This window comes from Phaseolus vulgaris, chromosome 11, assembly GCF_051622355.1.
Source record: "Phaseolus vulgaris cultivar YP4 chromosome 11, ASM5162235v1, whole genome shotgun sequence".
NCBI lineage: Eukaryota > Viridiplantae > Streptophyta > Magnoliopsida > Fabales > Fabaceae > Phaseolus > Phaseolus vulgaris.
Genome location: NC_143508.1, coordinates 7,967,024 through 7,979,493, shown reverse-complemented (window position 1 = coordinate 7,979,493; position 12,470 = coordinate 7,967,024). Strand labels below are relative to the sequence as shown.

The window sequence follows — 12,470 nt, the reverse complement described above, 5'->3', positions numbered from 1 at the left end:
CCATCAAGTCTCAATGCTTGGCCGACTTCTTGGCCGAGCTAACATCACTACCCACCCTCTCGGGCGGGTGGACGCTTTATGTGGACGACTCTTCAAATAAAACAGCCTGTGGAGCGGGAGTCGTCTAGGAAGGGCCGGGCGACCTCTTCCTGGAGAAAGCTCTCCAATTTGGATTATGGGCGACCAATAACCAGGTCGAGTACGAGACCTTGCTCGTTGGACTGAACCTAGCCTACGACATGGGAGCACGAGAAGTCACATGCAAAAGCGACTCCCAGGTGATGGTCGGCCAAAAATAGCATCACCCGTTTCAGCAAAGCACCATTGGAACACATACCGAGGGAGGACAACAAAAGGGCCGACATCTTGTCCAAGCTGTCGGTCACCAAGAAGAAGAGCCACTAGAGGTCAGTCATACAAATATGGCCAAGACACCCTAGTGTGACTGAGGCTGAGACCGACAACTGGATGACACCCGTCATCCAGTACCTAACAGACGTTACATGCAAGCCCGACCAAGAAAAGGCGATGAAGCAACAATGCACCCGATACACCATGATCAACGAAGATTTGTACCAGATAGGTTACTCGACCCCCCTGCTAAAATGCATCACCAACAAGCGGGCCGAGTACATTTTGGCCGAGATCCACGAGAGGATCTGCGGAAATCATGCTGGGGCAAGGACGATGGCCGCCAAAGTTCTATGGGCCAGCTACTTTTGGCCGACCATACAGGGCGACTGTGCAGAATACGTGAAGAAATGCGCCAAGAGCTAGGAGTTCGGCCCCCTCCACCACACAAGGCCGGAATAGCTGCACAGCATCACCTTCCCATGGTTGTTCGCCATTTGGGGGATGGACATCATCGGTCCCTTCTTCCCGAGGAAAGGGCAGACCAAATTACTCCTGGTGGAGTCGACTACTTCACCAAATGGATCGAGGCCGAACCCCTTACCTCCATCTCGGCAAAGAATGTGCAGAACTTCGTGTGGAGGAGCATTGTTTGCCGGTTCAGCGTCTCGCACACATTAATAACTGCCAATTGCTGACAATTCATTGACCGAGGCTTACAACCCTTCTATGACGACCTGGGCATCAAGTTTATCACGGCCTCGGTAGAGCACCCGCAAATCAATGGGCAGGCCGAGGCTGCCAACAAAGCGGTTGGACAAGGCCAAGGGCCGATGGACCGAGGAGCTGATCGAGGTACTTTAGGCGTACAGGTGCACCCCCAGACTACCACGCAGGAAACACCCTACAGCCTGACATACGACACCGAGGCCATGATCCCAGTTGAGGTAGCCGAACCCACCATACGACGGCAGATGTTCGACCTCATCCTAAACGAGGAAAGTCTAGCGGTCAACCTCGACTTTGTAAGTGAGTTTCGTGACAAAAACAGGATTCGGGAGGCCGCCTGCAAAATTCGAGCGTCCAGGCGGTACAACACAAGGGTCCAGCCGAGGAGTTTCCAGAAGGGCGACCTCGTCTGGAGAATGTGCAGCGATGCGAGAAAAAATGAAGGGAAATTCTCATCCAACTGGGAAGGGCCTTTTCGAGTTCGAGAAGTCGCAAAAGGAGGAGCTTATCATCTAGAATGGATTTTGGGAAAAATTGTACTGAAAATGTGGAATGCCACGTACCTCAAGTTCTACTACAGCTAAAAATAATAAAATTACGCATTTTTTCCTCACTCAACCAGGGAGGTTTTAGCGAGGCGTTTTCATCAAAGTATTGGTGTAATTCTCCTGCAACAACTCGGCTCGGTCTGGATGAAGCCTTAACCGGCATACCCTGCCGAGACCGACCCTTCAAGTTTGGTTTGGGTGAAGCCTTAACCGGCATACCCTGCCAACACCTCTCTCGGCTCGGTCTGGATGAAGCCTTAATCGGCATACCCTGCCGAGACCGACCCTTGAGGCCTGGTCTGGATGAAGCCTTAACCGGCATACCCTGCCAACACCTCTCTCGGCTCGGTCTGGATGAAGCCTTAATCGGCATACCCTGCCGAGACCGACCCCCAGGTCTGGTCTGGATGAAGCCTTAACCGGCATACCCTGCCAGCACCTCTCTCGGCTCGGCCTGGATTAAGCCTTAACCGGCATATCCTGCCGAGACCAATTATACTTGCTCGATTAAATATCACAATTAATGGTCGACCAACCAAATAAAATCGCTCGATTAAATATCGCAATCAATGGCCGAACGTCCACTTATACTTGTTCGATTAACATCACAATCAATAGTCGAACGCCCACTTATACTTGTTCGATTAACATCACAATCAATGGTCGAACGCCCACTTATACTTGTTCGATTAATATCACAATCAATGGTCGAACGCCCAGTTATACTTTCAATTAACTTCACAATTATTGTGGCTGACCGTCTGATTCGATTAAAGATTGACTCATTAACTTGTAAAATTATATGCCAAACAAAATCATAAGAAAAAAGAAGTTAGACGATATATTAAAAAGCAAAGGGTGGGCGATACATCAAAAGAAAGCAAAATAAGGAGGCCACACCCCGGCCTCGGAGGAAATCAAAAAACAAGAAAAGACCACACCCCGGCCAAGGGTAAACCTAATCTTGGATTTCCACGCATTCTCCCTCCTCGATCTTAGCCCCCCCTCTCTCGAGCCTCGGCCTCCCCCTCTTGGGTCCCGGCCACTTGAGCCTCTTGTGCCACCAACGCCCCCACATCGGCACTCGGGACCAACCGGCCCTGGTAAACCTCGTAATCTATATCAAAATCACCAGAGGCCGACGACCCCATAAAAAACGTGGACCTGACGCACGACTCGGTCAAAGCACTGCTTCAGGTAGACAAAAGTATCACTTGTTAACTCTCAAAAGTAGCACCAAAAACTCTCAAAAAAATATAGTAAATAGTTTACTATGTTAGTTCTAATTTTAACTATCATAATAAACTTCATGATTATTACAAAAATGTCATTGCACCACTTTTTATGATAGGTACACTGCACCCGTTTTAATAAGTCGTCATTGTTATTTTTTTCACAAGTGTGTATTGGTTATAGTAAATAAGTTATCCATATTTTACCATCCGAATTGTCCATTTTTTTTCTCCCATACAAAACTTAATTTTCTTATTGTCAACTCTTAGAGTAATGCTTTACTTCACTCATTTTTCTTCTTCTTTTAGTCTTCCTACCTCCAGCTCATTTTAGTCTTCAGCCATGATCTTTTTGGACTTTTTAGAATCTTGATGTTCATAATGGTAAGGATTTTTTATTATGATATTGCAGTAACCTTTGGCTACCATGATCTGTTTAGACTTTTTAGAAACTTGATGTTGAGTTCTTCTTTGTCAAAGGTCTATCCTAACTTCCTTATCAACACATTCAAGAAAATATTTCATCCTAATTTTTCAAAAGAGGATAGTTTTCTCTAGAAAAAAAGGAGGGTTTTTTTATAGATGCACCCTCAGCAAAACAAATGTTTCTGAATTACTAGCCATTTCAAATCAAAATTGAATAACTTTCAATAACTTGTTCTAAATATCAATATTTAAGCAAAGAATGAATAAACATACAATGAAGAGGGGAGTGACTTGATTGAAAAATGTTCTTTAAATTTTTGTTAGAGAAAACTCTACTCAAAAGACCATAATTAAAGATTATGTGAAAAAAATAAAAGCTCAAGAACACACCAAATTTTTTATATTGGTTCAATTCTTCTTGAATCTACATTTAGTTAATTTAAACAACCTGAGTTGTTTTTTTCACTACAATATTAAAATATCCAATTACAAGAAACACCTATGTATCTAGATCAAAACAAAACAATCATTCCTTATAACACCCTTCAAGAAGATTTTAAACAGATAATCAAAACACTTAATCACTTACTACATATAGCAAATATTTGTATAAAATATAACATCATATGTGTGGCAGATTATACAACAAATTAACTTATAATATAATCAATTTTTCTTGAATAACCTTGGACAATCTTTCTTCCAAAATAATTGAATTATGTAAGATTTATTGATTACAACATAGTTTTCTTGATTCAATAAATATGAAAATTATATATTTGAAATAGAGAGATTCCTTTTTAAAAGATTTGAAATAACTACAAAGGGTAATGAATTATTATTAAATATAATCAATCAATTAATTTGTTCATTCATCAATTCAAAAAATACTTTAAAAAAATATTTAATAATCGATTATTAAAAAAGGTTGTGTTTTTTTTTTAAATCAAAATAATTAATTATATTCTTTTTTATTTAATTAATTATATGTTATTTATATGAAAGTTATGTTTGGAAAGATTAATTGATTATTATTAAACATAAAAATTATATATGATCTTGTTTAAAATTGTTCGTTTTAACTTCACATAATTGATTTATATACTAAATATAATAAGTTAATTATTCATGTTTTAATTTTATGATTAAGATAATTTTAAAGATTTATTTATAATTTAAATTTTCATCATATTAAGGTAATAAGTAATTATTACAAAGTGGACTTTAAGCCTAAGTCAACCTCATAAAATCGACTCATGAGACTGTCAACTCGTGCGTGAGACTATATATTATGAGTGGTATCGGATGACACGATAGGCCCAACATAAACCATTGCTATGATAAGCTCGAAAATGACTTTGATACCATATTACAAAGTGGACTTTAAGCATAACTCAGCCCCATAAAATCGGCTCATGATGAGGTTGAGGTTTGCATCCACTTATATACAATGAATTGTCCTCATCTCTAGTCGACGTGGGAATCTCCAACAGTAATGGAGATTGAAACCATCAACCTTAGTTATGATTATAAAAAAAATCTTCAAATCAACCCATTATGATTTCACATGTTTTTGCTAACATAGTTAAAGTGTTTGGAATATTACAAGCATGACTCATTTTTGTTCTACTAGGGTTATGTTATGATGGATAAGTATTTTTTTTATCTTTTTAGAATCTACTTGAAAAATATAGAATAATAGTAAATAAAGACCGTTTTTCTTCAGAAACCTAAACCCCACGGATGATAACTTGTTTTTAAAAAAAGGTAGTTTGAGATTTGTTTAAATGAATGTGAAAAGAAAATGTTAAGAAATATTTGTTTTATATATTACATTACTCACTCGCATTTGATTATTATTTTTAATGATCGTTACTTTCTTTTATAATTTTTGAAATAATTATTATTTAAATTTAAAAGGTAATGTATTTTATGTCTGAAACAATAACTAATATAGGTGGATTTAAGCGACAGATGACTCAATTTTCCAAGCAAGGTTTTAGATTCAAATCTTATAGAAAAAAAAAAGTTGGGAAGAGAAACTAATTAAAAGTTATTAATAAAGTTTCTCGATAGAAATTCATTAACAACTTTTTATCATTTTAAATTTTAGATTTTACACAATGAATGCTTATTTCATATAATTTAATTTGTAATAAATAATTAGACGCTGACATAATTCTCGAATCACAAATTGGATTCAGAAACCTATTACGCATAGATTAACACTTTATAACGTTTTAGATAAAATGTTTAGTCGAAACAAGGGCGTAAAAGGATGATGGAAAACTTAAATTAATAAAAAAAAAACAAAGTTATTATAAAAGTTTATTTTTTTAGGACAAATATTCAAAAGAATTTTAAAAAAAAAATCGTCTTGAACCAACAATTAAATTAAGGAGTCGATTCTAGGTGAGGAACTTATCAACATTTCACAAAGTCCATTATAAAATGGTTTTAAAAATAGTTATTCTTATCCTATCTTGTAAAAAATAATTGATTATTCTTTGTTTTGAAACATTATTAAAAAGATATGTATTTTAAAACTCACTTATTTGATTTTTTTACTTTCAGAATATTTTCTCTAGAATTGATATGATATTTATTTTATAAAAGGCATTTTTATTAAGAAGGGAAATTAGATTTATTTATTTATTAGCTTCACAAGATGTGGACTCACATTTACATTGCATAATTTCTCAGTATAAAAATATATGCTTTCTTAGATAGGATAAGGATTAAAAACAAAAGTTGCATATCAGACTTTTATTTATTCACCTCTATAGCTAAACTCATTTATAAATACCAACCACAACAATAGACAATTTAATTTATATGAGTAACCGATCAAAAATTGTTACAGATCGATAAAGAACTGAATTCATTATGAAAATGACCAAACTTGCATTTTTATCATTATCTAATTTTTTTTTATTAAATTACTTATTAACAATCAAGTAATTACAAGTCAACGTACATAACATTAATCTCTAAATCATTGAATTTAACTCCGAAGCCAATTTTCAATCCTATCACAATAAAACGCTTATATCCACTTTTATTTTGAGACAAAATATCGTGGACTTCTAATAGATCTCTATAGTTTTTTTTTTAATTCAACGAGTATCATTATAAGTATAAGTATAATAGAGAGTGATGTCTTCTTTATTTTCAAGTGATTATGATTATTTATAGTGATAAATAATAAACGTTGATAATTGAAGTAAATTTAGTGATATTTTTATTGACTGAATTTTCATTTTTTTTTTCTGAAGTCATAAAATAAAATAAAAACAGTCAAATGTAAAAATAGAGTAAAAAACTGAAGAAAAAAATTCACACAGTTAAATATAATTTCTCATATATGCTCAAAATAAAACTACTCTATAAGGAGGAGAATTTGCCTTGTAAATTTATTAAGAAACCAATTAAAATTTGTTTAGGAACATTAGTAAGTGGATCTAGATGAAACCCAACGGGTAGAGGGCCCATGACCCGAATGACATTTATGAAAAGTTAGAGAAAAACCCAGAAATAGTGAATAGTAGATTGAGTGTGCAGTGTAATTGTAATTGGGCTATGAAGTTACACCAACCAATATGAATGGAACGGAATGAAAATGAAAAAAAAATAGTGTAAAATTAAAAATAATAGCGTGCAAATGGGACGAAAGTTGTTTGATGTTATTAATTCGCCGCACACGCTTACAAGCAAGACCTCGGGTAGCTAGAGAAGTGTTTAACGAGCGTAGGTGTATTTAATGAGAACATGACACGTGTATTATTATTATTATTATTATTAAAAGGTTTTGTGTTATGAGAAAAAGTTTTATAAAAAGGGAGGTGTGTTAAATTTGATAAAAAGAGTGCGGCCATAAATAGAAAAAGAGGTTGGGAAAATTAAGAGGGGAGGTATAATTGCAGAGTGTGCATTGAGGGAGGCCCAGCCCAATTGAAGAAGGACACAGACAGTAGCTTGGCAAGAGGCAAGAAGTTTCTTGGTCCAGTCAACATAATTAAACCAGTCTCCTTGTGAAAGAAGGAAACACTTCAACCATGGGTCCCACTCACCCACATCATAAACACGCACCATGTGCATACTTATTACTTCCCCTATAAATACCCACGCATACCCGTATTAAACACTCATACTTACCGCTACCAAACCAACGCTCGCTACTCACTCACACACCATAATGGGCGCGGTAACTTACTCTCACTCACTCGCCACTTTCCTTTGCTCCGTTACGTTGCCAACGATAACTAATTCTGTTGTTGCTGTTGCAGAAAAAGAAGATAGGCGGCGGAAACGGAAACAAGGAGAACCAGGACGCCGCCACCACCGTCGTTTTGAAGCTCGACTTCCACTGCGACGGTTGCGCTTCCAAGATCATTCGACACCTTCGTTCTTTCCAAGGTTTTTTTTCATCTCTCGAGGTTGCTCGCTCAACGCTGTTTGTTTAATTGCTGTGTTTTTAAGTGTTTTTGCTTGCTGTTGAAGGTGTGGAGACTGTGAAGGCGGAGGACGGCGTCGGGAAGGTGACAGTGACCGGGAAAGTGGACCCCGTGAAGTTGAGGGACAACCTGGCGGAGAAGATGAAGAAGAAGGTGGAAATCGTCTCTCCGCAGACTAAGAAGGAGAAGGAGAAGGAGAAGGAGGAGAATAAAGACACCAAAGCGAATAACAAAACGCAGGACAAGAAAAACAAGGACAAAGAGGTTCGTTCGTTCGTTTCTGGTCCCAACCTTTCCCTTTTATTTTATTTTACTCTCTCTGCTACTGCCAGCCTGGGATCTTTTATATTTATTTTCTAATTTGTTCCGGCACTGTTCGGTGATCTCAGTTGTTATTATTATTATTTGTTTAATTTATTACTTTATTAGTCACTTACTTGATGCTAATTTTGCTTAATTTAATTACCAGGTGGTGACTACCGCGGTTCTGAAGATGGCACTGCATTGCCAAGGTTGCTTGGACAGGATTGGCAAGACTGTGCTGAAAACCAAAGGTTAGTTAATTAGTTTTCTGTATCGTTTTTTTTTTTTTGCATTTTTGTTTTAAGTTATCTCTTGGTTTGGCTAATTGGGTATGGACATGACGCAGGAGTGCAAGAAATGGCTATAGACAAGGAAAAGGAAACGGTGACTGTGAAAGGGACAATGGATGTTAAGGCTCTGGTGGAGAATCTAACGGAGAAGCTGAAGAGGAAGGTTGAGGTGGTCCCTCCCAAGAAAGAGAAGGATGCTGACAAGGACAAGGAAGGATCAGGGAACAAGAAGAAAAAGGGCGGTGGTGGAGGAGGAGGAGGAGGAGATACTAATGAAGAGGGAGTAGAGAAAATAGATTACAGCAGAATGGAGTATGTGCCACAACCTTCTTTTGGCTTTGGTTATGGTTATGGACACGGCAATATTGGTGGCTATAGCTATGTGCCAGTGTACCCGGAGCAGATGCAATTTCACTTACATGCACCAGCACCACAAATTTTTAGTGACGAGAACCCAAATGCTTGTTCTGTCATGTGAGTGAAGTGTCAGAGGTTAATTTCATTCAACTGGGTGGTGATGGATGATGATAATAATGGTGGATGGTCTTTGCTAGGGTTATAGACTAGAGGCTATAGTCTAGACTGTTTCAATTCTTTCTTTTTTTCAATTTTGGTTTTTAGCATTCCAGGAGAAGGAGAACTTTGAGATGTTTGTGATATTGATGTGATTAGTTAACCAATACCGATGATATATTTTCAAAATGGCAATGCCAGTTTCAGAATTTGTTACTATTAGTTTATGCATAATGTAAATGATAAGATGGAAATAGGAATCTATCTCTCATTTGATTTTGTTGTATGCTGTGATAATTTAATGATTGTAAATAGATTTTGGAGGGGGGACAAAAAAGGGGCTGGCACGTACATGTCCTTATTAGGTGTCCTGCATCGCTGAGAAGGTGTTTGGTGCACTCATTAGTTATGACCCTTATTCCTACAAGTTTCTTCTGCGTCCTTTCTTTCTACCTTCATAATTTGTCCACTACCACTACTACTACACCATTGGCCATGCCATTGCCTCGAAACAGGGTCGTTAGTTGCTTTAAACTCTGTCCTTTTCCCACCTTTATCATTTGTCCCATATGTTAACTGCTCTTTTCCATCCATGCTTTTCAATTTGGCTCTTTCCTAGTTTTCCAATGCTGCTCTCCTCGCCTTCTTCGCCCTGCATAATTGCCTCTAACCTCTGTTTCATACAATTCTAATTACTATTTCAGTAATCATCAAGTGGTTGGTCTCCGTGTAACGGGTTCAATTTTTCAAGCGTGTTTACATGTGACTCAGGTTTCAAAAAAAAATGTATATCCTTAATCATTACTGATGTGTATGTGGTGATCATCTGCTAATGTTAATTAACATAAAACACTGTTTTATAATGATTGTTAAGAATGACCAGTGCATTCTCTTTATGATCACTTTTAATGTGCCTTTGCATTTATCTGTGCACAAAAGTTGCTATATCCCCTGTAATACTCAGGCGTTGGGTTGCATGTGCTTCATGAGGCTAAGTGCTAACTGGAGGGATAATGATGACACTGCATTGGTTTTATGCATGGCATATTTCTTTCGCGATGATGATGCTATGCAAGACCACTGACCACACTACCCTGCACTCAAAACCCCCTTGATTTTTGTCTGCCTTTGCCAAAAGAAAGAAACATTAACTTTTCTAAAGGATGGAAAAGCCAAAAGACAGTGCTACAGCAAAACTTTCAAACAATGTTTTTCAAATCACTCAACATATAATTTTATGATTCATTCATTTTGTCACTTAAAACATATTTATAGTGACAGTGTGTTCAAATTAAATTATATCATATGTTGTACAAGATAAAGAAAAGGATAATAACATGCTTTCTGGTTTTATGACAGAGAAACAATATGATATAATTTATGACTAACATAAGCCATTATTGTAAAAGAAAAACTCTTCATCATGTCTTTATGATGGCGCTTTTAAACTGATTTATGGCTCTGATACTTTTATGGACAGAACAAGCCAGACACGAGTTTAATCTATACTTTTTAATGTCCATTTTTTTATCATAATTGTTTAAAGAATAAACTTACTAATAAAAAAAAAAAAAGTGTCCCTGCAATTGCACCCCTTTACCCTTTTCCTTTTTGATTTTGAGTTTGGTTCTGCAAAAGAGATTTTTTTTAATAATACAAGAATATTCTGGCCACTAACACAGGGAAAGGTCAACCTAAAACCAAACGATGAAATACTTTTCGGCTTTTTCTTTTGCTGAGTATTTTAATAAAGTGCATTCACGAGAAGGTGTGGTTTCATGTATATTCACAGAAACCAAATGTTATGCATTTTAAAGATTCCGTATCCATGTGGTTAAAGCCCTTTTATTTTTCATAGGTTTTCCATTTGTCTACGTTTTCAACACGGCCACTGAACCATGGTTTCAATCAACTTTAATTCTCTCTATGATTAATTATTTGGAAGCCATAAATTGAATTATTACTTGCTATTCTTGGTGAGTTTGTATTTGGTTGAACAATAATTAACACATTGCTCACAGAACAGGGTAGCTTGAAGGTTGGTGCCAAAATCGTACGTATCAACGTACACTTGTGAAAGAAAATAAATAAAGTGAGCTTTATTCAGAGTTGAATTTCTCCAAAATGGGGCCACACACGTAAAGGGTCAGGCACTGCACTAAAGGACCTTAAATATTCTTTTTCAGATATAAGTTTGAGAAGGAAAGGTTGGGAGTTGTCAAACTAAGCTTTATGCAAAAGCAAAAAATCACAATTCTTACAAACTTTCCTCTTACTTTTAACTGCTTTCATCTTATCTCATGGTGCTGATATATTAACACCTTCCAAATTAAAAACATACACTAAAAATATTATATTATTATAAACAGTGTTAATGTATGTTATTTACTATTCATTATGTTAACAAAACTTTTCTCTAACTTATAAACACTATTCACCAAACTTAATTATAATTTCACCATAACACAACTCTAATAGATACTATTTTTGTTTTTATAGAAGGATTAGACGATATGAAGTTGAACAAGTTACTTTTTTTCGTCGTGATTTTCTTCTTCCTTCAAACTCCTCTTATAACGTTTGGATTTTGATTTTGGATCAGGATTAATTTTTTAATGTTTAAGTAAGTATTCGATATAAGTTGTTTTGGTTTTGTGTTTATTTATAAGATTTCATCAACCTTTCTATTAATGGGTTTATGTGTTACTATCAATATAAAGTCACTAATATTAAGGTTTTGAAGTTCTAAATCATAAAGTTTGGCAAATATGCAGAAGTGTTGTGGAAAGGCAAAAGCTGAATGAAAGATGAGTTATGAATGCAAGGTGTATATGCTTATCCTTGAAAGGTTCAACTGTTCCTTTTGATCATTGAAGAGAGAAAATTGATTGTGGAATACGACAAGTGGGTGGAAAAGTCACTGGTCAAAAGTCTCATCGTCTTTCTTCTACAAACAGGGGAGATCTTGAGGCTAATAATTATTATGATTAGTTTATAAATAAATGCAGAAATAATTGAAGTTTGGATGGATATGCAAATAAGCAACTTGTAGTAGGGTTCTAACTTCTGTTAGGTTGAAAAGCTATTCTATGTGTTGACCGTAATTAGGATCCAACCAACATTTTCCAAATTATTGTCTTATTTTCTTATCCTTAGTATCATCATGCTAATCACCCAAAAGCTTCTTCTTTCACATTAATTAAGACCAATAATTTTTTTGTCTTTTATTAATATAACCTTAACCCTTAATAACTATGATCCACTCCTATAACTAATATTTTATACTAAAATTTTCAATGCATGTTCAGTGATGTTGAAGTATTATTTCTATTCTTAATCCTAATTCAAAACTTAACTCTATCTCAAGGGACACACGTACTTCACCCAATGATTCCACATAAATACTCGTGGCCAAATTTCTTAATGAGGATGAAATATAATACTTTGCGCCAAATTTTCAAAATTAATTAAAATTTCCCGCCAAAAAAATCTTGATTTTTTTAAGTAATATCCGCAAAATAGTCTTACAGTCTCTTGGAAAAATATAAATTTATATAAAACTTACATATCATATTTAAATGTTAATATAGAAAACAAAAATTAGAGGATGACGTAAATTTCAAT

The 12,470-nt window shown here is 35.8% G+C and overlaps 1 protein-coding gene across 1 annotated transcript; it reads left to right on the top strand.

Moving 5' to 3' along the window:
- Window positions 1–7,351: 7,351 nt before the first annotated feature.
- LOC137821999 (heavy metal-associated isoprenylated plant protein 3) lies at window positions 7,352–9,125 on the top strand. Its single transcript, XM_068626843.2, has 5 exons — window positions 7,352–7,490; window positions 7,573–7,702; window positions 7,787–8,004; window positions 8,210–8,294; window positions 8,390–9,125. The coding sequence occupies exons 1-5, from the start codon at window positions 7,482–7,484 to the stop codon at window positions 8,809–8,811; spliced, it is 864 nt and encodes a 287-aa protein (XP_068482944.2). The 5' UTR covers window positions 7,352–7,481; the 3' UTR covers window positions 8,812–9,125.
- Window positions 9,126–12,470: the final 3,345 nt, after the last annotated feature.